At 42.4% G+C, this 22,959-nt stretch overlaps 1 protein-coding gene across 2 annotated transcripts in view; it reads left to right on the top strand.

The window, feature by feature from the left end:
• The first annotated feature begins 6,748 nt into the window (after positions 1–6,748).
• The window catches only part of BTBD8 (BTB domain containing 8), a 125,394-nt gene continuing 109,183 nt past the window's right edge, over positions 6,749–22,959 (top strand). For both annotated transcript variants that reach the window (XM_033916572.1, XM_033916571.1), the window contains exon 1: positions 6,749–7,180. In XM_033916572.1, coding sequence (XP_033772463.1) covers positions 7,056–7,180 — 125 coding nt within the window. In that variant the 5' untranslated portion in view covers positions 6,749–7,055. The remainder of the gene's footprint in view (positions 7,181–22,959) is intronic.

The following is a 22,959-nucleotide window of genomic DNA, read 5'->3' as shown; positions in this document are numbered from 1 at the left end:
GAAAACTTTTAGCTAAAACATTGGCTTTACGGTTGGCTAAGTCTCTCCCTTTTATTACTGATATGCACCAAACTGGATTCGTTGCAAAGAGGCATTCCTCTAGTAATACCAGGTTGGCTTTTCATATGTTAAATTTAACAAAAGCCATGAATGAACTAGCTTTCTCTATGTCCTTGGATGCAGAGAAAGCTTTTGATCGGGTGGAATGGACCTTTATGTATCAAGCTCTAGAATGATTTGGTATAGGTTCTGGATTTATACAAATGATTCAATCGTATAACTCCCCAACTGCAAGATTTTATATTAATAATAATTTATCAGAGAGTTTTAACTTGCAGAGGGGTCTTAGACAAGGCTGTCCATTATCTCCTTTGTTTTTTGATATTGTATTAGAACCCTTGTTATTAGCTATTCAACAAGCAAAAGGGATACAGGGTATTCTTCATACAGACTGGGAATACAAAGTCTCTGCCTATGCAGATGATATACTGGTTTATTTGAGGAATCCAGAAACTTCCATGCCATGCTTGCTTGAATTGATAGAGAAATTTGGAAAATTTTCAGGATATAAGATCAATTGGAGTAAATCAGAAATTCTGCCACTTAATGTGCATTGTACTAAAGGACTATTTGACTAATTTTCCTTTGTATGGAAAGAAGATGGATTAAAATATTTAGGTATTTGGATTAAAAATACACTTGATAACACGGTAAAAGAGGATGAAAAAACTTTTATTAAAAAAAGTAACAGAAATGTGTGAGCAATGGAATCCTTTGCATCTTTCTTGGTGGGGGAGAGTTCAAACTATTAAAATGATGATATTGCCTGTGGTTTGTTACCAAATGAGTATGATACCAGTTTTTTTTCATGGGTCCTTTTATAAAAAGTTAAACGGTATTCGTACAAAATTTATTTGGCTGGGTAAAAGGCCTAGAATTGCTTTAGTATCTACAAAAATTAATTAGGGAGGGTGGGGTAAATTTCCCAAATTTTTATAGGTGTCATCAAGCCTATATTCTGTGCCAGGGTATGTATTGGGTTCTCCCAGAGCTCATGGAAAATGTCCCAGATTGGTTATATTTGGAATGGCAACTCATGTTCCCTTTACATTTATGTCATGTTCTCAGTATTAAGATGCCTAGATTATATAAAGATAATAGAATATTAATGGACACGTGGAAAACATTACGATATGTCAGTAATTTAACACTTAACCCAATACTAAAATCAACAAATCAATCTATATGGCTTAACTCCAAGATTCAAATTGGCAGATTTAAAGTCGTCTGGAAGCATTGGATTATTGCAGGCATACGGGTTTTAAATGATGTTATTTTAAATGGTAAACTGCTTGATTTCTCACAGTTGCAGCAAAAATATGGTCTTAATAAAACACAAAGTTTTAAATGGTTGCAACTGAAGCAGGCTATTCAGGATGGGTTCCCTGAATGGAAGAATCTTAATAATCAATATAGTCTAGAATTCTTGTGCTTTCAGGCGGATTTCTTGGGACACCAACCGCACAGTGGTATAAATTGATAACAGGATTTATAAATAAAAAATCAAAGACTGGCCTCAAAGATATTTGGAGCATTGAGATTAAGCATCAAATTTCTGCATCTCAATGGCCACGAATTTGGTCTTGGAAGATGAGGTGTACAGTGTCTGCATCTATGAGACAAACTTGGTTCTTTCTGTTGCATAGAACATTTTGGACCCCAGTTCGATTACAAAAGTTAGACAGCTCTAAGTCTAATAGATGCTGGCATTGTAAACTTGAAGCAGGGACTCTAGATCATTTATTATTCTATTGTCCCTTTATCATGGCCTTTTGGAAATCAGTTTGGTCCCAAATTAATTGTTTATTAGAGAATTATGTAGCATTATCATATGATACGATTCTATTCGGTACATCAATGAGAACAAAAAGTCAGATTTCATCAAACAACAATAAACATTTATTGATTATGACAGGGGTGGCCATTCAAAATATCACAAGTAATTGGAAAAACTGCAGTAGATTAAATTATTCCTTCTGGTGGAATTCGTTATGTCACATTTATAAAATGGAAAGCATAATTGCTATTCAAAAAGGGTATTATAATAAATTTTAAAAGATCTGGGGGCCATTGACTTACTGTAATGAGTAGACACCATTTTCTATTGAAAGTATATTTGCAAATGGGGGGAGGAAGATTAATTAAAGTTTTACTATAGGTTTAATCAATAGTAAAGAACATTTATATTTGTACATTTTTGATTGAATGCTAAAGGAAAGGTGGGAAGGGAATAAATTTATTTATTTGATGTTATACTAAAAAGAAATTCAAGTGATGTATTTAATTTTAAATGTTTTATTATTTGTACACTTGTTGTAAGATTAAAAAATGAATAAAGAATTTAAAAAAAAAGTCTAGAAAGGTACATATTTTATGCACATTTGTGCCTTTATAAAATAGGTTCCTACAATGACTCCTTGTAGAGCACAAATGCTCTTCCACAAGCCACAGGAATATTTCTCAACAGGCCTGAGCCACGGGAATATTTCTCAACTGAGGCCTGAGCTACGGGAATATTTCTCAACTGAGGCCTGAGCCACAAGAGTACTTCTCATTTGAGGCCTAAGCCACAGGAATATTTCTCAACTGAGGCCTGAGCCACAAGAATACTTCTCATTTGAGGTCTAAGCCACAGGAATATTTCTCAACTGAAGCCTAAGCCACAAGAATACTTCTCATCTGAGGCCTAAGCCACAGAAATATTTCTCATCTGAGGCCTAAGCCACAGGAATATTTCTCTTTTCTGATCCAGGAAACTGAAGCTGGTAGCTGCAGCCAAGCCTGGCTGGAAATCCACCGCAGAATCCAGGAGCTGTGAGGAACCCATTCATCAGCCTGCTGGGGATAGAGTATACTGGTTGGCCAGGAGGCTATGCATCCAAGATATACCTGAGGACAACTCCGTGCTCTCTATCTCCACCTGCTGGTTAATGGACATAATCCTACTAGGCTGGATTCATCTGCTGTTGATGACACGGAATGTAGTTTCTCTGAGATATTGCGTTAGTGTTTAGTTTCTGTAGCAGTGTGAGTTGTTCTGTATTACCAGCAGGAGTCCACTGGGACAGATAGGGAAATCTGATAAAGTACCTGAATGTAAATCACTTAGGATATAGGTGGTATATAAATAATAAAATAAACTAGCATTTTAGCCCGTTACATTAATGGATGCTAGAAGTCTGGTCGGCTCTCATAGTCCCTTGCCGCCGCCGCCCCCCCTTCCCTTCCCGCGGTCCTGACTCCAAACCTACCGACTCCAGCAGCGTCTGCAGCACTGTACACACGCTGCTTCAGGGCCTTCTACGGCCCCGAAGCAGCGTGTGTAGAGTGATGCAGACGCTGCTGGAGTTGACAGGATTGGAGTCAGGACCGCAGGAAGGGAAGGGGGGCGGCAAGGCGAAGAACTTACTTTTAACAGAGTAGGGAATCCAGCGCTGGTGGCCAGTCCTGCCGGCGAGTGTAGATAGGTGCGGTAAGACTGGGGACCCGCGCATGCGCACTCCTGCCACCATGGACCTACATCTCACGGAACAGGGAAAATGAAACACGCAGGTGGGAGTGCGCATGCACGGCTAGGGTTTTGTTATATAGGATACATAAATTCTAGGGTGCTGCCTTTTTATAGGTATGTATGTTTGTTAAAATTTGATATCCTGCTGAAGCTAATATCAGTTCTCAGAGGTTTACATAAAAATACATTTAAAAAAAGCAGAAAAATAACTCCATAAAACAAAGAAAAAGCCTAGGTAGGATTGTTGCTATTTGAGTCCTGGATATTAATGATATTTTATTATATGACAGATTGTCTATACAGGTATGGGATTTGTTTGTATTTTGCAGGGTTTGGTTACTGGAGCCCTGGAAGGGCCCTGATCTCCACTACCATGAGTTTGTGGGTTCAAACTCACGCAACTTCTTGTGACCCTGGGCAAGTCACTTAATCCCCCCATTGTCCTAGGTACATTAGAGATTTTGAGCCCACTGAGACACACAGGGAAAATTGCTTGAGTACCTGAATAAATTCATGTAAACCATTCTGAGCTCCCTTGAGAGAACGATATAGAAAACTGAATAAATAAATAAATACATTGGGAGAGATGGTGTTTTAGGCACATCCAGGCCCATTCAGTTCTAGTTACACCACTGCTTGTCACCATGGAAACCCTAATACTTCCATAGGTAGTAGGGAAAAAGTAAAGCATCTCCCTCCTCACTGAAACACTGCCACATTATTTTAGGGCATTCATCTACACCTGAACTCTGAAATTAACTTGTCAGTCTATTCCTGAATTTCAACAAGCAGGAGGCAATACTGTAGTAGAAAAATCCCTCTGGTCACAGCATGCAGTAACTGATTGCATTACTCCACTTTAGCCATATACTGCTCACAGAAATGTTAAAATGAACACATATTTTGTGCATCAACATTATCAAAGTTTCCCCAAAGTGTGTCTCATCACATTGTATACATTAGCCAGATTTCCTTTAGAGCATCCAGCTTTAGGTAAGCAGGTGCGTTGTCAGTTTTATATGCAGAAGGCCTGATATTCAAATGATTTATGCTGATAATTTTGACAGTTCTGTTTTTAAATTGTCCTTTTTGAAAAATTACTATGATTGAATGCCCAAATTTATTCTCAATTTTTCACTAAACTCTTACATTTAGGAGCATAAAAAGTGGGTGACAGCAGGGGCAAATTTAGGGTGGGAAAAATAATTGTAATCTTAGCATTAATTGTACTAGACTCATAGATCTAAAGCAAATGTATGCAGTCTTAAATCTATAAACATAACTTTTAACCTCCTAAATTAAGATACATTTTCTGCTGAAAACTTATACCCTCCCCCTTTTTTTAAATTTTTTTTACAAATCTGTGAAAATGGTTTTTAGATCTGGCTAGTGCACTGAATGCTCTGTGCTGCTTCCGACACTCATAGAGTTCCTATGAGCGTCAGGAGCAGCGCAGAGCATTCAGCACACCAGACGGCACTAAAAACCATTTCTGCAGTTTTGTAAAAAAAAATTAAAAAAAAGGGGGGGGGGCATAGGGCCTTTTTTACAAAGCTGTGGTAGTTATTCCTGCTCGGCAAATGTGACGCAGCCCATTCAATTCCTGGGAGCTGTGTCACATTTGCCATGGCTTTGTAAAAGGGGCCCTTTAGAGTGGACGTTATTAAATTATATAAATATTTATGAATCACTAATATACCCCAATAGGAGTCCAAGGTGATTTCCAAATTAATAAGAGGATGGCCATCTCCAGGAATTACAATCTTACATTAATATCAAAACATAAAAATTTTACATTAAATCCAAAACATAAAATCCAGAGAAAATCTGCTCATCTGTTAGAGTGAAAGAGATATCTTGCAGACAAATACATTTTAAAGTCTTTTAAAAAAAAAAAAAAAAAAAAACACCTGTTAGTATGAATGAGATATCTTGCAAGCAGGTCTTTACAGAAACTGTCATAAGTTCTTAATTGTATTGGGTTACCATTAATATGTATTATTTTACTGTTAACCTCAGTTATTAGTAATTAGATCGCATTTGTTCTGGTTTCCTGATTAACACAGTACATTAAAGAAGAAAAAGATTAGATTGGCCTATTCAGTCTGCCCAATTTCCTTTCTTCCACTGTGGATAGATAAGTATTTAAATTCCCAGCACTAGCATCCCCCACCACAGGTCTTTTACCTGACAAATCCACTCATTTGCCTCTATTACACCTTATGTATAAGAAGCAGGCTCTCTTTGGCACAGTGCAAGTGTTGAAATGAACATTAGCATTTAATCGGAGAAACCGTGGGTTAGAAGTGAGTCTCACATATATCACAGTATATTAGACTAAGACATTGGGAAACATTTTACCCTGAGATTTGAGTCTATTTTATCGAACCTATTTTTTATTAATAATAATAATAACAACAGCTTATATACCGCAATACCGTGAAGTTCTATGCGGTTTACAAAGATTAAGCAAAGGTACAAATTGATTGACTTTAAGAGGGGAGGAAGAAAGAGGGTTAATAGGACAGGAAATCCATGTTTGAGGAGAGAGTGATCAATAGAACAAGTTAATCGCTATAGAGGGGAGAGAGAAGAGAGGATCAGTTGTCTAGATACTTTAGGAACAGGTGTGTTTTCAGACTTTCCTAAATTCCTCATAAGTAGTGGGCGAAAGCAATTGTTCTGGGTATGTGACTCTGCTAAAGTATACTGCATTTTGATTTGTTTGTACTCTTGCAGTTTCCAGAACAGAGGAGGGCTATCCTGACCAACCAGGTAATGTTAAAAGACCTCTTTTGGAGGGAAAATTAAAGTGACCCCAAAACCCTATTGCACCCGCCATGCATTGAAGAGCGAGCAAGCAAGCAAACCAGCCAATTTTCTTTATTATTATTATTTTTTTTTTTAAGAGAGTTGCTAATTTCCAGGAAGGAGACTTTTTGATCGGTCCTGGATTTCTGACCTGCGTTACGGCTGTTCAATGGACAGGCTACAAATATTACACTGCTTTGAGTTTAAAAACCAGGACCGTCCCAAAAAGTCTCGCTCTCTCTTGGAACGGGTAACTTAGCAGCTCTGCCTCCCTCGCGGGGCGACTATCTACAACACAGCACAGGAAGCAGCGTCCAATCACAAATGCAGCGAGCACCGAGGTGGGCGGGGATTGGGAGGCCCGCTTCGCTGAACGGTTTCAGGGCGGTGACGTCAGAAAGCCGGCGTGTTCCTTGTTTGGGGGAGGTGCCACGCGCACCCCCTTCCTGGCAACCGAGGCCCTGGCCGGTCCCGGTGGGCAATGTCGGCAAGGGTCCGCCGCTAGAGACTGCGGGAGGGCGCCGGCTGTTATAGTTGGCTGTTTTGTCCGGGAGCACGTTAGAGAGAGGATGAGAGGTGGCGAGACCTGCTCGTCACTTTCGTGCCCAGGACGCTTTTTTTCACTTTGGTCCTCCCTGCTTCTGGAGGAGGGAAGAAGGTACATTTCTGGAAGATGGCTACCTCGGGTCAGAAGACGCCGGGCCAGGGAGTGCTGCGAGGAGTCCAGGAGAAAGATGTTGTAGAACGGCAGAGACTAAAGGAAATGTTAGCAAACCAGCTTAGCTGTGATCTGCTCAGGTATGGCCCCCTCGCTAGCCAAGAGGGAGATGGAGAGTCTGCTGCCCCAGACCCGCTTCTCCTTAACAAGCCGGAGTTAGACAGATTAGGGCTTGGAGCAAAAACTAGGGTGTGGGCTGAGCTCAAGCAGTGCCGGATGCTTTGAAGTTCTGCCTCTGTGATAGTCTGCTTTACTAAGAGCCGGGGGGGGGGGGGGGGGGGTAGTCAAAGACCGGATCGCCCGATTTCTACCTTAAATAAGATCCTGGATTACCTACCGGGGAGGAGGGTGTTTTCACTGCTCAGGCTAAGTTGCCGAATTTGCTGATTTTTGCCGATCTGTTGGATATGTATCTTGGATCAACTATTTATATTTATATATATATTTTTTTTTTTGTGGGAGTGGATAAAATCCGGATCTAGAGGATCTGCATCATAAGGTGGAATAACTTAGATCCAGTAGATCTGGATTTTACTCACTTTTGCTGAGGCCTTGGCCAATTGTCTCGTTTGCCCCAACTTCTTGAGCTAATCCTTCTATACATGTTGCATTGGGAGTGGGAGAGCCTTTAATACTGTCCAGTGAAGAATGCCAACAATAATTAAAAATTGTGTGGTTTTAAAGCTCTTTTTAGGAATTTTAACTGTACTGGGTTTATGGCATTTTATTGTGATCTTAAAGCTCTTTTTAGGAATCTTGACTGTACTGGGTTTATGGCATTTTATTGTGATCTATGGCGAGATACCTTTTCTTTACTGTTATGGAAGTCATCTCACCATGTAAGAAACAGTATGGGAAAATGTAGCAAATGATGAACAACAGAGACTAAGATGAAGAACTATTTAGTAATACTGATAACCTCCAATCATAGCTGTTAAACACAATTTTTCTATTAAAACTAAGATCTTAAAATATGAATAGTTCCTCAGCATAGCATAGTGTTTCCCAACCAGGTTGTATTCAGACCTCAGATACGAGCATAGGAACAACTGTCCAAAGCAAATAGGAATGCGGAATTCAACCCTAAATATCCCTTGGATGGTGAAAGTTTGCTCAATTTCAGGTGTGTTCAAGCACCCTTTGCTAACTCGGAACTAATACCTATGTGCCATAGGAAAAAGCCACCCCTGCCTGATCCTTAGCTCAGATCATAAGAATCGCCATATTGGATTTGACCAAAAAGTCCATCAATATAAGTAGTGACCAGCAGAGGTTACAAATACTTTGCAGCAGTGGTGTAGCCAGTCAGCCATTTTTGGGTGGGTGGGTAGGCACAAAATGTTCTCTCATCCTCCACCCTTCTCCCCACTCTCTTGAAGACTTTGTCCAGAGGCAGCCAGATCTCCATTTTACCAAGCTTAGCAGACAGCAAAAAAGTCCATGAGCCACCAATGCCAAACCCCACACAATCTTGGTTGGTGGATCAAAGATGCTGCTGCTGACTGCAGAGTCTAGTAAAAGAGAGTTCTGACCGACTTTAGAGGAGGTCCTCAAGTGGTGATGCTTAGGGATCATCACCAGATACAGCAAGGGTCATGGCTGGTGGTAGACATGGTAGGGTCCCAGGTTAAAAAATAAAGGCCCTCCAGATCTCATCTCCTTCCTGTCTCCCCTCTGGTCTCTCCACCTGCCATTACAATCACACTGGCATACCCTCACAAAATACAGTACAAGGGACCACAATTTAGAAATAAAAATACGTAGATAAAAATCGAACTGGGAATCCCAGATTAAACAGCATGCACTGCAACAGTGGAGAAATAAAAAGGGAAATGCATTTCCTTTTCTAGTGAACACAATACAAAGACATCTGATATCTACATTTCTCTAAGCTAACTTATTCAGTTAATAAATTAAAATGCTTTTTTCTATCTTTGTTGTCTGGATCTTTTATTTTTCCATCATGTTGGTTCCAATTTCTCTTTTCTGCTTTCCTCTCTCCTCTGTTAATTCTCCTTCAAGTGACTGCTGTGCGTTTGTCTTTTCTCCTCTCTCCTGTCTTGTTCCATTTCCTCATTACAACTGCCTCTGACATACTGGTCTATCTGCTCTTTTTTAATTTAATGCTCTCTTCATTTGAATTCTAACCTCTTTCTTACCCTTCCTCTTTATACTTTTCAGCTACCTTATCAAATTCTGTCTCCTATTTTCTCCTATTAACTGTCCTATTCCCCATCACACTCCTCCTCCACCATTCCCTTTCATCTTTAACCTACTTCTACCCCTTGTAATCACTGTCCTCCTCTCATTCATTCCTCCCTCCCCCCCAGCCTTTCCCCCATGGTTCCAGTATTCCCCAACGTCTTCTCCATCTACCCTTCTAGGTCAGCATCTGCTTCTTCTTTCTCCATTGATAGCCTGATATCTCCCTGTGCCTCTCACTCAACCCCCTAGTATCTTCCTGTACTTTTTCTCTTCCCTCCTGCCCCTTTCCCCATTTTCCAGCATCTCCTTCCTAATGTCCAGCATTTCGCCTTCAATCTCTTCTACCCCTGGATCCAACATTTCTTTCTTCCCTCCCCCCATTCATCTCTCCCATTGTCCACCATTTCACTCTCTTTCACCTGGGTCCAATATCTCTCCCTCTGGCCCCTCTATTGCCATATCCAATATCTCTCCCTCTCTCTTCCCTCCTCTCTTGCTCCCGTTGTCCGCATTCTCTTGTACCCTAGATCTAACATCTCACCCCTGCAGTATCTTTCTCTCCCTCCCCCCAATCCAGCATTTCTCCCTTTCTTCCTCCCGTTGTCCATCCTTTCCTTCCCTGGACTAATAATAATAATAACTTTATTTTTCTATACCGCCATAGTCAGGCGACTTCTAGGCGGTTTACATTGTAAGAAGGCTGGACATTCAGCGAATAACAAGTACAGTACAATACTAATACAATACAATAAATCCACATATAATACAGTAGAGTGTGTCCAAATTCAAAACATACAATAAGTTTAAATACAGTACCGACTAGATCCCCCCCCCCAACCATGTCTCTCTTCGAGCTTTTCCAAAAGCTCAAACCCATGAAGCAATGGTGCACATCTGACAGCCAGCATGGTGGGAAACTATGTGGCCCTGTACATTGCTCTCTTCCTCCCTTCAAAAGCTAGCTTCTTCAAAGGGCCGCAGCAATGGTAGCAATCCCTTCTCGCTGCCTCCAGCTGACTGGAAGCCTTCTCTCTACCGTGTATCACACGTTTTTGACATAACTGCTTGGGTGGAACGTGGCAGAGAGAAGGCTACTCGAGTATTGCGTTCAGTTCTGGTCTCCTTATCTTAAAAAAGATATAGCGGCACTACAAAAGGTTCAAAGAAAAGTAACCAACATGATAAAGGGGATGGAAAGACTAAAGAGGTTAGGGCTCTTCAGCTTGGAAAAGAGACAGCTGAGATGAGATATAATTGAAGTCTTTTGGTTTTTTTTTAAATTCTGTATTCATTTTTAAAACTTTCAATAAGTGCAATATAAGATAAAACAGTTTATACTTTAAGATCACTTAATATTCTATCAGAAGCTAATTCAAATCTAATATTCCACCCCCCTAATACCCAAACAATTAACTTCAGTTATAAGAAAACAATAAATCATCCCCACCCCACCCCCCTCTTGGATGTGTATATTCAAAGGGAAAAAGTAATATTCATTCTTTACAGTAATTAGTTAATGGCTCCCAAACATCCTCAAATTTCTTAAAATGCCCCTGTTGAATAGCTATAGCATGTTCCATTTTGAAGTCTACAAAATTCTTCTTGCACTGGATTGGTGGCATGAAATGCTGCTACGATTTGGGTTTTTGCCAGGTACTTGTGACTTGGATTGGCCTCCATGAAGATGGGCTACTGGGTTAGATGGACCATTGATCTGCTCCAGTAAGGCTGTTCTTTTGTTCTGTGTTGGCTGCAGGCAGTGAGTAGGAATCGCTACTGCTACATCTGTCCTTTTTGAAGAAGCTAGCTTCTGAAGGGAGGGAGAGGGAGGTGTAAGACCGTGGAGTTTTACCTCATGCTGGCTGTCATATGCACCATTGCTGGGTAGGCCTGAGCCTAAATTGGGTGGGTCTAGGCCCACCCATGGCTACGCCCCGCCTGGCAGGATTCCAAAAAGTAGCTAGGTTTCATGGTACATACTGCTATAGAAAAGAGATGGATATCTACACAACTACAAGGGGCATTCAATAAGTTATATACCCGAGTATGAAAGAAAGTACACTTCTCCCTCCTTATTCGCGGGGGTTAGGGGCAGAGCCATTCCGTGAATAAGGAAAATTCGCAAATAACTTTTTGGCTGATTCTGACCCACCCCTGGACCTTACCTGGTGGCTAGCGGTGACGTGGGGCAGGAGCAATCTTCCTACACTGCAGCCCCATGCTGTGCGTTCCTGTGGTCTCACAAGACTACAACGGGAGTTCCCAGGGCTGTGCTCCTGCTCGCTTCCTTCTCGCCCTGATCCAAGTCCCGGGGCCAGTTCTGGTCGATGCGGGCTGCCTCCAAGCAATTCTGTAGAGAGGGGGCCTGGACAAAAAAATCGCGAATATTTGAAACTGCAATCGCTGAAACTGTGAATAGGGAGGGACTATACTGAAAAATAAAACAAAAACATTTTTTTTTAACTCTCTACTACTGAGGTAGATCAATTATTGAATGCCCCTCCTATCTTGAGTCTATTCACCTTTCCATCAGGAAATTGTTGAAACCTTTTTTTAAAAAATATAGCTATACCAACTGCTTTTACCACTTCTCTAGCAATGAGTTCCACAGCTTAACTATACAGTACACTGAGTGAAGGAATATTTTCTCCTATCATAATGCCTCTGTGTGCCTTGAGTATTTTGTATAGTTCTGTTATCACATCTCAGGAAAGAAATAGTAGAACTGGACAAAATACACAGGAGGGTGACCAAAATGCAGGAGATGGAATGACTTCTGTGATGAAAGGCTAAAGAGGTTAGGGCTGTTTGGCTTGGAGAATACTTCTGAGGGGAGATTATAATATACTGGTAGGTCTATGAAATCCTTCGTGTAGTAGAAACACAAATTGATTTTACTTTATTAGTGCACTAACACCATAACTCTTTATTGGAGTTATTTCTAGAATCATCTGTGATATACCTGCTTATTGATTCTGCTGGGCTGTTTCTGGCTTCTGCTGGTGTCTACCCCATGCCTTTAAAAGAACCTGAGGCTGAGAAGGGAAACTTTGAAATGTGTTCTTTAAGAAGCATACAAAGAGAGTCACCACAAAAGCGAGAGTCCATCCGAAGATGGTGCTTGTAGTTTATTATGCATATTTTCTATAGAGCCTGCTTCTGGAATTCATAAGATGTAATAGAGGCAGGTGGGTGGTTTTGTCCCTTCTGCCAGTAAACACAAGTCTCCTTTTACAAAGCCATAGTAGTGATTCCCAGCGTGGCAAATGCAAAAAGCCCAAAGGAACTGAATGGGGTTCGTCACATTTGTCACATGGGAATTGCTACCACGGCTTTGTAAAAGGAGCCCCTGAGCAAAACTGATTTATATGTGGTGTAGTTGGGGAAGCCAGTCAACAATTCTGGAGACCGCATCTTCAAAAAGGTATTGATGGAATGGAGTCGGTCCACAGGAAGGCTACTAAAATGGCTGGTGGTCTTCGTCATAAGGTATACAGGGACAGATTTAAAAATCTCAATATGTATACTTTGGAGAAAGGCAGGAGAGGGGAGTTATGACAGAGACCTTTAAATACCTACATGAGTCAAGTCGCAAATGAAAAGAAACTCTGGAATGAGGGGGTATAGGATGAAGGTGAAAGGACAGATTGAAGTAACCTCAGAAAATACTTTTTCACAGACAGGGCTAGTGAATGCATGAGAGACCCTTGAGTCCGGCGACCATCCTAGCGGATGGCCACTAGGATGGTCGCCGGACTCAAGGGTCTCTCATACGAAGAAAGACTGGGCACACTACAGCTCTATACCCTAGAGGAGCGCAGGGAAAGGGGTGACATGATTGAGACATTCAAGTACATCACAGGTCATGTAGAGGTGGAAAACAATATATTCTTTTCCAAGGGACCCTCGGTCACAAGGGGACACCCGCTCAAACTCAGAGGAGGGAAATTTAGTGGTGACATCAGGAAGTATTTCTTCACAGAAAGGGTGGTAGATCACTGGAACAAACTTCCGGTGCAGGTGATCAAGGCCACCAGTGTGCTCGACTTTAAGAATAAATGGGACATCCACGTGGGATCCCTACGACGGTCGAGTTAAGGAACTAGGTCATTAGCACTCAGACTTAATAGGGTGGGTAAATGGAGTGGGCAGACTTGATGGGCTTGTAGCCCTTTTCTGCCGTCATCTTTCTATGTTTCTAATGGCCTCTTGGTGGAGGTGGAGGAGACAAATTATTTATCTGAATACAAGAAAGGTTGGGACAAGGGAGAGGAGGGGATAGTAGATGGCGTTTTTAGGCAGACTAGATAGGCCATATGGTCTTTATCTGCCTTTATTTTTCTATATTTCTATGTTTATCTGACTAACGTTGTTTTATGTGAGGGAACTCAAGGCTTCTTGGGACCATCTGGATGTGCTATCTCCTTGATCTGTGTTTATGCCCAAATGGCTCCTAACTCAGAATGGTTTGAGCTCAATTATTACTGCAGAGAAACTTTGGAAAGGCTGAAGCAAAGCTCTTTGGCTTGCTGTACTTTGTTAAATCATCTGGTTGTCTGCTTTTGTATGTTAATATCAAACTACTAGTCTTTAAGCCCATTACATTAACGGGTGCTAGAATAGATATGTGTGTCTGTCTTTCTTTCTTTCTTTATATCTCTCTCTCCTTGGATGCTGTCTGTCTGTCTTTTCTATCTGTGTCTCTCCTGGCCCCCTGCCTGCCTGAATTTCTCTGTTGTGCCAAGCCTGCCTGCTCCGTGGTCCCCTTCTGTTTCCCCCCGCTCCAGAGCAAAGCATGATTGCTGTCTGCCCCTCTGGCCCTCTGCCTGCCTGTATTTCTCTGTTGTGCCATGCCTGATTGCTCCGTGGCCCCCTTCTGTTGCACCTTCCAGAGCAAAGCTTGATTGCTGTCTGCCCCCCAGCACACCCCTCCCCCCAAAGCAGCCCCCTTTCCCTCTCCCCCTCCACTTCTTACCCGCACGACACCCTCCTGCCGTTCCTGAGTCAAACCACCACTGATTTCACTACACGCGCCCCAAGCCGGATTCCTGCCTTTCCTTAGTCAAACCGGTTGATTCACTGCACGCGCCCCAAGGCGGCACATGTGCCGCAAGCCGCAATTGGAATGTGGCCACGGACGCAGACATCACGGCGGCAGGGATCACGAAACCCTAAATGTGCATGTGCGCTTAGGGTTTTATTATAGAGGATATTAACTAACATTTGAATATTTACTGGAATTGAACAGCGTGAGGGCTCTGTCACAAACTTATAATTGGAGGTAACAAATTTGTAAGCTATTTATTATATATGTGCTTGGTTATCTCATGTTTAGATCACCTTAGAAAATAGGAACTGCCTGCTTTCTCACAATTACTGACTTGTAAACTTGTCTATGTTTAGAAAATGTAGGCATCAGTTCCTTTTGTGCCACAATCTTATTAATGCAGTGGTAAGGAATGTATATTTTTCTTGGTCTTTTCTCAGTTTGGGGTCTTTTGCAAAAGTGCACTAATGGATTTAATTAAAGACCTCTTTGTGTTACTATGTTTGGGGTTTAAAAAAAAAAAAAAATTTATGGGGTTTTGTTTTTGTTAGATTTTTATGCTTTTTTTTTTTTGCTTCTTTCTGTAATTTAATTTCTTACTTTTCTTGAGTTTTAATGCCCAACTCATCTGGCTCCCAGGATTTCTCCTGCCCTGCTGCTCATAATGTCCCCCCCTAAAAAAAAAAGGTCTATCTCACAGTCATAATCATACAGGAAAAATATCTAGATTTTCTGCATGATTATGGTTGTGAGAGTGGACGTTTTTGCACTGAAACATCTAAAATGAACAGCTGTTTTCAGTGGCATAGTGAGAGGGAATGGATCGTCCCAGGCACCATCTTTGTGGGCACTGGCCCTTTCCTCTTCTCCGCTCCCTCATACCTCGTTAACTCTTTGCTGACATGAACAAAATATTTTCAACCTGCTGCTTGCACTGGCCTTGGCTCTCCCTCTGAAGTCACTTCCTGGCGGTAGGCCAGGAAGTGATTCAGAGGGAGAATCGAGAGTGGCACAGGCAGCAGGTTGGAGATGCTGTACATGCCGGCGAAGAGTTAAAGAGGTGAGGGAAAGTGCTCGCGCGGCTGGGAGGGCAGTGAATGAGCAGGGGTGGAGAACAGGATGAGGGGCGCCTCCTATCCTTGCTACGCCACTGTCTGTTTTCCAAAATTGAACAGTCCAAATTTTGTATGTCTTTTTGGCATCATTAAAAAAAAAAAAAAAATGACCTTATGACTTAGGCCAGGGGTGCCCACACTTTTTGGGCTTGCGAGCTACTTTTAAAATGACCAAGTCAAAATGATCTACCAACAATGAAATAAAAAAAACAACACACAAAGCACACTGAAAGGCAGAGAAAATGTTAATTATCATTCATATTCCGGGGTTTTTTCAACGAGGTCATGGTAGATGACTCTATGCAATGTTACCTCAGTAACAACCATACAAAAATAGACAAATATACCTCCTCCCTTTTTACTAAACCGCGATAGCAGTTTTTAGTGTAGGAAGTTGCGCTGAATGCCCCGCGCTGCTCTTGATGATCATAGGCTCCCTGCGCTAAAAACCGCTATATAAAGTGCAAAATATAGACAGCAGCTATAAATTCTCAAAACGGACACATTTTGATCACTAAATTGAAAATAGAATCATTGTTCCTACCTTTGTTTGGTGATTTCATGAGTCTCTGGTTGCACTTTCTTCTAATGACTGTGCATCCAATCTTTCTTCCCTTCTTGCAGCCTCCTGTATGATTCCTCTCCTCCAGACCTCATTCCCTCCCCCAACTTTTTCTTTCTGTCTCCCTGCCTCCCTTTCTTTCTGTCTCCCTGTTCCCCCTTCTTTCTGTCTCCCTGCCTGCCCCCTTTCTTTCTTTCTCCCTGCCCTCCCCCAAGCCACTCGGTTTGCCGCCGCTGCCATCAGGGAACAGCCCCCAAGCCACTGCCACCCCAAGCGCTCCCTGCAGAAGCGTTGTGCTGACCAGCATTCCGCTCCCCGACGTCAATTCTGACGTAGGAGAGGAAATTCCGGGCCAACCAGGCATTTCTCCCCATTCGATCCAGCCTGAGCCCCATCTCTCCTTGATCCAGCATTTCCCTTCTGTGTCTGTCAGAATTACCATTCCACCTAATCTAATCTAATCCTTAGGTTTGTATACTGCATCATCTCCATGTTCGTAGAGCTCAACGCGGTTTACAGTAGGAGAAATAGGAAGGAACTACAACAGAGGGTTAGAGGTAGAAGTGTGAAGAAAATTTAGAGGACTTGGGATGCCAAGATATAAGAGTTTCCTTGATTCCTAAGTTGGAGGGAGACTTACCGTACATTTTTTGAGAAAAGCCAACATCACCCTTCTTTGTGTCCATCTCATCTATCTCACCACTTTTTCAGAATCTTCATTTGTCTCTGTCCTTGTCTTTACCCCATGTTCACCATTTGCCCTTTCAATGTCTTTATCTCCCCCCCCTTTTTCAGCATTACTTCTGTGTCTCTGTTTCACCTCCTCTTTTTCAGCACTACCTCCCTTCAGCATTGCTCCCTTTCTGTGTCCCTATCTCCTCTCCCCCTTTTCAGCATTGCTCCATCTGTATCCCCATCAACCCTCCATTTCAGTATTATTCCCTCTGTGTGCCAATCTAGCCTCTTTCAGCATTGCCTCCCTCTGTAAACCCATGTAACCCCTTTTCAGGATTTCTCCCTCTGTGTTAAACCACCACCACCCCTGCTTTCAGCATTTCCCCTCTGTATCTCTATCCTTATTCAGTAGGTCCTGCTTACCCTTTCTCTTCTTTGTGTCACTATCTCCATTTTAACCTTTCCCCACCTCTTCCTTTGTTACTGCACCCTGTAGCCAGAATCTTTCCACCCTCCCTCCACTCCGGCCCAGCCCAGTATGTCCTTTTGTTGCCCTCCCCTCTCTCTTTCTTTCTCTTGTTCTCCTCCCTTACCCACGAGTCCTGCATCTGGCCCTCTCCCTTCTACCTGCATCCAGCCACGCACCCTGCCCTGCGACCCTCTTCAGCAACTCGTCAGCAACGGTGATCAAGACAGGCTGCCGACATCGAGGCCTTCCCTCTGCGAGTCCCGCCTTTGTGGAAAAAGGAAGTTGAAATAAGCGGGACTCGCAGAGGGTAGGCCCTGACGTCAGAAGCTTGTGTCAATCGCTTCTGCTGACGAGTTGCCGAAGAGAGCTGCGGAGCAGGGCATGTGGCCGGATGCAGGTAGAAGGGAGAGGGCCAGATAGAAAGGCTGCTGGATGAGGTAGAAGCTCCAGAGCATGACACCGACCCCGGCCAGGATGATTTCTTTTTCAGGTTGCTGCCGCCGCCACAGCCCCCCCCAAAATGACAAAAAACAGACTGAAGTGGATGCCCGGCGGCGGTGTCTTTGACGTCGGGGAGAGGAAGGCTGATCGGCCTGGTAGATCGGGAAGGCAGCGCAAGTCTATCACGGAGCCCGGGATGGGCTCCGCGATCGACTCACGTTGCCTTCCCGATCTACCTGTCGATCGCGATCGATGTTTTGGGCACCCCTGACTTAGACTGTAAACCAAAGGGCATAGGTTTAAGCCCCACTAACTTTTTTCTTTTTCTTTTGTAAATGTGATCTCTCTAGAACCACTAGGCTACTCCTCTGACCTCACTATTTTGTTTAGCATGGCTATAGTAGAAACATGACAGCAGATAAAGGCTGAATGGCCCATCCACAATATCCACTAGCTCCTCCTCCTCCTCCCTAAGAGATCCCACATGCCTGACCCATGCTATCTTGAATTCAGATACAGTCATCTCCACCACTTCCATCGAGAGACCATTTCACACATCTATCACCCTTTCTGTAAAGAAGTATTTTCTTACATTACTCCTGAGCCTATCACCTCTTAACTTCATCCTGAACCCTCTCCTTCCAGATGTCCCAGGAAATCTGTCTGGAAGCATAGGACCAACAAACTATATTGATTTTTAAGATCTTGCCAGTCATCGAACCCCTTCTGAATAGCTTGCTTCAACCACTTATAATTTTGAGATTTAGCAATACCAAATGTTTGTTGCAGTTGTGAAAAGTCAAGCAGCTTTCCATCTAATACTACATCATCCAGAGTTTTTCTTTATTTGAAAAAGACTTGCTCTTGTACATTAACACCATGGAGATATTTTAATATCTCTGTCATATTCCCTCTCTCCTGTTTTTCTTCCAGAGTATACATATTAAGGTCTCTTAAGTCTGTCCCCATATGATTTATAACAAACACCTTTAACCAATTTTGTAGCAGCCCTCTGGACCGAGACTATTCTATTTATATCTTTTTGAAGGTGCAGTGTCCAAATTTGCACACGCTTCCAAATGGGACCTCCTCTCCAGTAGTGCTGCCTGATTTCCGATTCGAAAAGATTCACTGATTCAAATTGGGTGAATCGATTCATTGTTAAAAAAAAACCTCACCAATTGAAGTTGGCCCCAGCCCGTTCGGGCTTTCCCTCTGCCGCCAGAGTCGTTACATCAGAAGAAAGGACTTTGGCAAAGGGAACGCCAAGCGGATATCGAACACTTAGCTTGCACTGATTGGCTGAAAGCTAGCCCGCCAGGTAGGTGCACTTGCTGGGAGCTGCTTGCTAGTTAGAGTGTGCCACAAGCTTAGAAAGTGGCTGCTGTTCCTTCTCTCAGTCAAAATGGAGGGGCTGTAACAGGCTGAGGTAGTAACGCCTCTGAATGCCCTTGCAAATTATAAATAAAATAAAATCACTGGTGGGGAGGAGGAGAGGCAGTCCTGAATGTAAAGTTGATGGACTTAGGGCTCTAGTCCTGCCCGTATCTGTCTCAGAAGCATTCGTACTTGGGTGTTCAGGACAGGCGCTGAGTCCATGAGGAAGGTGGCCTGGGTGGAAAAAAAGTGGGGGCAGCACCGTCACAGTTGGGGGAGAGAGAGGCGTGCTAGCAGCTGCAGAGATGGTGGCTGCTCTCAGGGAGTGAAATGCATGTTGACCTGTTTCTGGCACCACAAATTCCAGCTTTTAATTACTCTTCTGGCCTTGTTGCTGATTTATGCCAGACACACATAAATCTTAACTGTAGCCTTTAATGTTCTCAGATACTGTGCTTCGCTGATGATAAAGTTGCTTTATCAGTGCACCGCTTTGTGAACATTTCAGTTACCTGCAGACATCACTGTGCTTTAGCTATAGAATAAGATTGGGATTTATGGAGTAGTGGGCATACAGTTGAGGGAGTGAGGCTTCCAGTTAGCACCTCAATGAACTCTTACAGGAACGAGGTAAGCAGCAGGGCCTTTGTAGTAGCTAGGCAAAGAGAGTGACTTCCAGTCGTTCAAAGTTTAGAATATATTCTGGGGACACAAGATTGCCTTTTTGGATCAGTGTGTGCCTGTGAGCATGCATATCTCCAAAAGAAAGGGGGGAAAGGTGAAAGTAATGCATTAATTTTTCCGGTGGCTGTCGCTGGGGAAGCTTTGGGGATGATTTGCTTTGGGGATTGGGAAGCTGAGAATCGGGCAGGAGGGGCTGGGGAAGCTTTGGGGAAGCTGAAAATCCATGTTTCTAACTAATTTTTACAGCTATGTTATAGTGTGGATGTTCCTATTTTTGACATGATATTGCCTTGGTTAAATAAAATGTTTAAACTTAAAAAGCTGTGTCATTGAAAGTGAATCAATTCGAAAAATTGATTCAACAGGGTGAATCGAATAGAAATTTTTTTTCCTGAATCGGGCTGTACTACTCTCCAGAGACTTATACAACGGCATTACCAGCTCCATTTTGCTTCTGGCCATTCCTCTCCTTATAAACCCAAGCATCATCTTGGCTTTGACTGTCGCCTTTTCTAAACAATTACATCAGACACAATCACCCCAAGTCCCGCTCTTCTTCCATGTGCTGAAGTACTTCACATTCTATATTATACTGTTCTGGATTTTTGTAGCCCAAGTGCATGACCCTGCAGTTTTTAGCATTAAATCTTACTTGCCAATTACCAGACCATTCTTCAAGCTTCGTCAGATCCTGTCTCATGTTATCCACAACCTCCAGAGTATCCACACCCTCCAGAGCTTGGTATCATTTGCAAAAAGACAAGCTTTACCAGACAGTCCTTCTGCAATATCACTCACAAAGACGTTAAATAGAGCTGGCCCAAGGACAGATCCCTGTGGCACTCCACTAACAATATCCTTTTCCTCTGAGCAAACTCCATTTACCTTTTGTCTCCTTCCACCTAACCAATTTTTAATCCAATGTGTCACTTTAAGGCCCATACCGCATGTATTTAGTTTATCAGTTGCCTACTTCACTAAGCTTTTGTAAACCACATAGAACTTAACGGTACTGCGGTATATAAACTGTTGTTATTATTATTATTATGTGGCACCGTATCAAAAGCTTTGCTAAAGTCCAAGTACACTACATCTAGCGCCCCTCCCATAGCCAACTGTTTTGGTCACCCAGTCAAAGAAATCAATCAGATTTGTCTGACAAGAACTGTCTCTAGTAAAAAAACCATGCTGCCTTGGGTCCTGCAGTCCTTTTGATTCTAGAAATCTCACTATCCTCCGCTTAAGAAATGTTTCCATTAGTTTACTCACTACTGAGGTCAGACTTAATAGGCCTGTAATTTCTAACCTCCTCCTCCTTACTTCCGTTTTTGTGCAGAGGGACATTTTCAGCCCTTCTCCAGTCTTCCGGGACCCCACCAGATTCTAAGGAAGTATTAAAAAGATGAGACGGAGCTGCCAGAACCTCTCTGTTCCTTGAGTACCCTTGGATGTATCCTATTAGGCCCCATTGCATTGTCTGTTTTTAATTTAGCTATCTCCTCACAAACATGGTCTTCTAAGTATCTTTCCCGGTCTATTATACATCCATTCCCATTTGTGTTCAATTTTTGTGGTCCTATCCCCGGTTTTTCACCCGTGAATACAGAATAGAAATAATTGTTAGACATTTCAGCCTTATCTTTATCAATGTCCGCATATTTGTCCTGTAGCTGAAATAAAGTTTGGTTTTCATTTCCAGTTCACTTTCAGGGGAGAGGGAGGGAGACAGCAACCAATGGAGGTAAGGAGGGGTCATTTTTCAATCTCTCCAGTGGTCAGCTTTGATATTTCTTCCCATTTGAAAATCCCTGTTGGACATTCTATTTTTGGGCCCTCTCTATTCCCTTCCAAAGCACACTCACAAAACGTCCCCTTGATAATTGGGCAAACTGCAGTGTCAAACATCCAAATTCTGTCTTTCCAAAATCAAGATTTGGATGTTTTTAGCAGATGGACCTTTTTTAAAGCAATTAAAAACATCCATCTGCTTTAAAAATGAGCACCTAAGCATCTTGGTTTAATGTATGTTTTCTTCCATTTTTTATGAGGATTTTTAAAAAAATAAATAAATTTGGTTGATCAATTAAGGAGCTGAACTTTGCAGAAAGAGACAGTATTTTTGTCTTTTAATCCTTTTTAATATATCACTCTCACTTCAGTCTGTCTTTGGGTAACAGGTGGCCTTCCTATGGAGAAGGTCTAGGCGAACAGAATGTTGGGAATTATTAAAAAAGGAATCACTACCAGAACCAAAGAAGTTATCCTGCCGCTATATCGGGCGATGGTACGCCCGCATCTGGAATACTGCGTTCAATACTGGTCGCCGTACCTTAAGAAGGATATAGCGACACTCGAGAGGGTCCAGAGAAGAGCAACAAAAATGATAAGGGGCATGGAAGGCCTCTCGTATGCTGAGAGGCTGGAGAAACTGGGGCTCTTTTCTCTGGAAAAACGGAGACTTAGAGGGAACATGATAGAAACTTACAAGATCATGAAGGGTATAGAGAAGGTGGAGAGGGGCAGATTCTTCAGACTGGCGGGGGAAACAAAAACAAGAGGGCACGCAAGAAAACTGAAGGGAGACAGATTCAGAACAAATGCTAGGAAGTTCTTCTTCAGCCAGCGGGTGGTGGATACCTGGAATGCGCTTCCGGGGGAGGTGGTAGAGCAGAGTACGATTTTGGGTTTCAAAAAGGGGTTGGACATGTTCCTAAAGGAAAAAGGGATTGAGGGGTATAGCTAGGGGGATACTATAAAGGATAAAATGTCTTAAGTGAAAGAACATTACAGGTCATGGACCTGGGGGGCTGCCGCGAGTGCGGACTGCTGAGCACGATGGACCTATGGTCTGACTCGGCAGAGGCGATGCTTATGTTCTTATGTTCTTAAATTTGAGGCATTGCTGATGTTTTTTAAGGCTATCATAGCCTAAGTCAAATTTTATTTTGTATAAAGGTTTTATTTTAACTCGGGTGGGGGGGGGGGTTGTTTTCCAAGAGATGAGATTGTTCTTAATATAATCTAAAGCTTGAACTATAAAATTGTTGTTTTACAATGTGTTGTATATCAAGTTGGCATTTGGTGAGGACATTCATGTGGTCTTGAGATAAAGAAATAATGGCAGATGTTTACTACATCTTCACTTGGTCAGCTGCTGGAGATGAATGGAACAGAAATGCCTACAAAATGCATTTTCTTCACATTACCATCTTGCTAATTTGTTTCCAATTTTTTTTTTTTTAAGTTTCTAGTTTAAAAAAAAATTGAATGAGCATTGTTAAAAT

The sequence above is a fragment of the Geotrypetes seraphini genome, chromosome 12, assembly GCF_902459505.1.
Source record: "Geotrypetes seraphini chromosome 12, aGeoSer1.1, whole genome shotgun sequence".
NCBI lineage: Eukaryota > Metazoa > Chordata > Amphibia > Gymnophiona > Dermophiidae > Geotrypetes > Geotrypetes seraphini.
The sequence above is the reverse complement of the archived record's forward strand: the minus strand, read 5'-3'. Positions and strand labels throughout refer to the sequence as shown.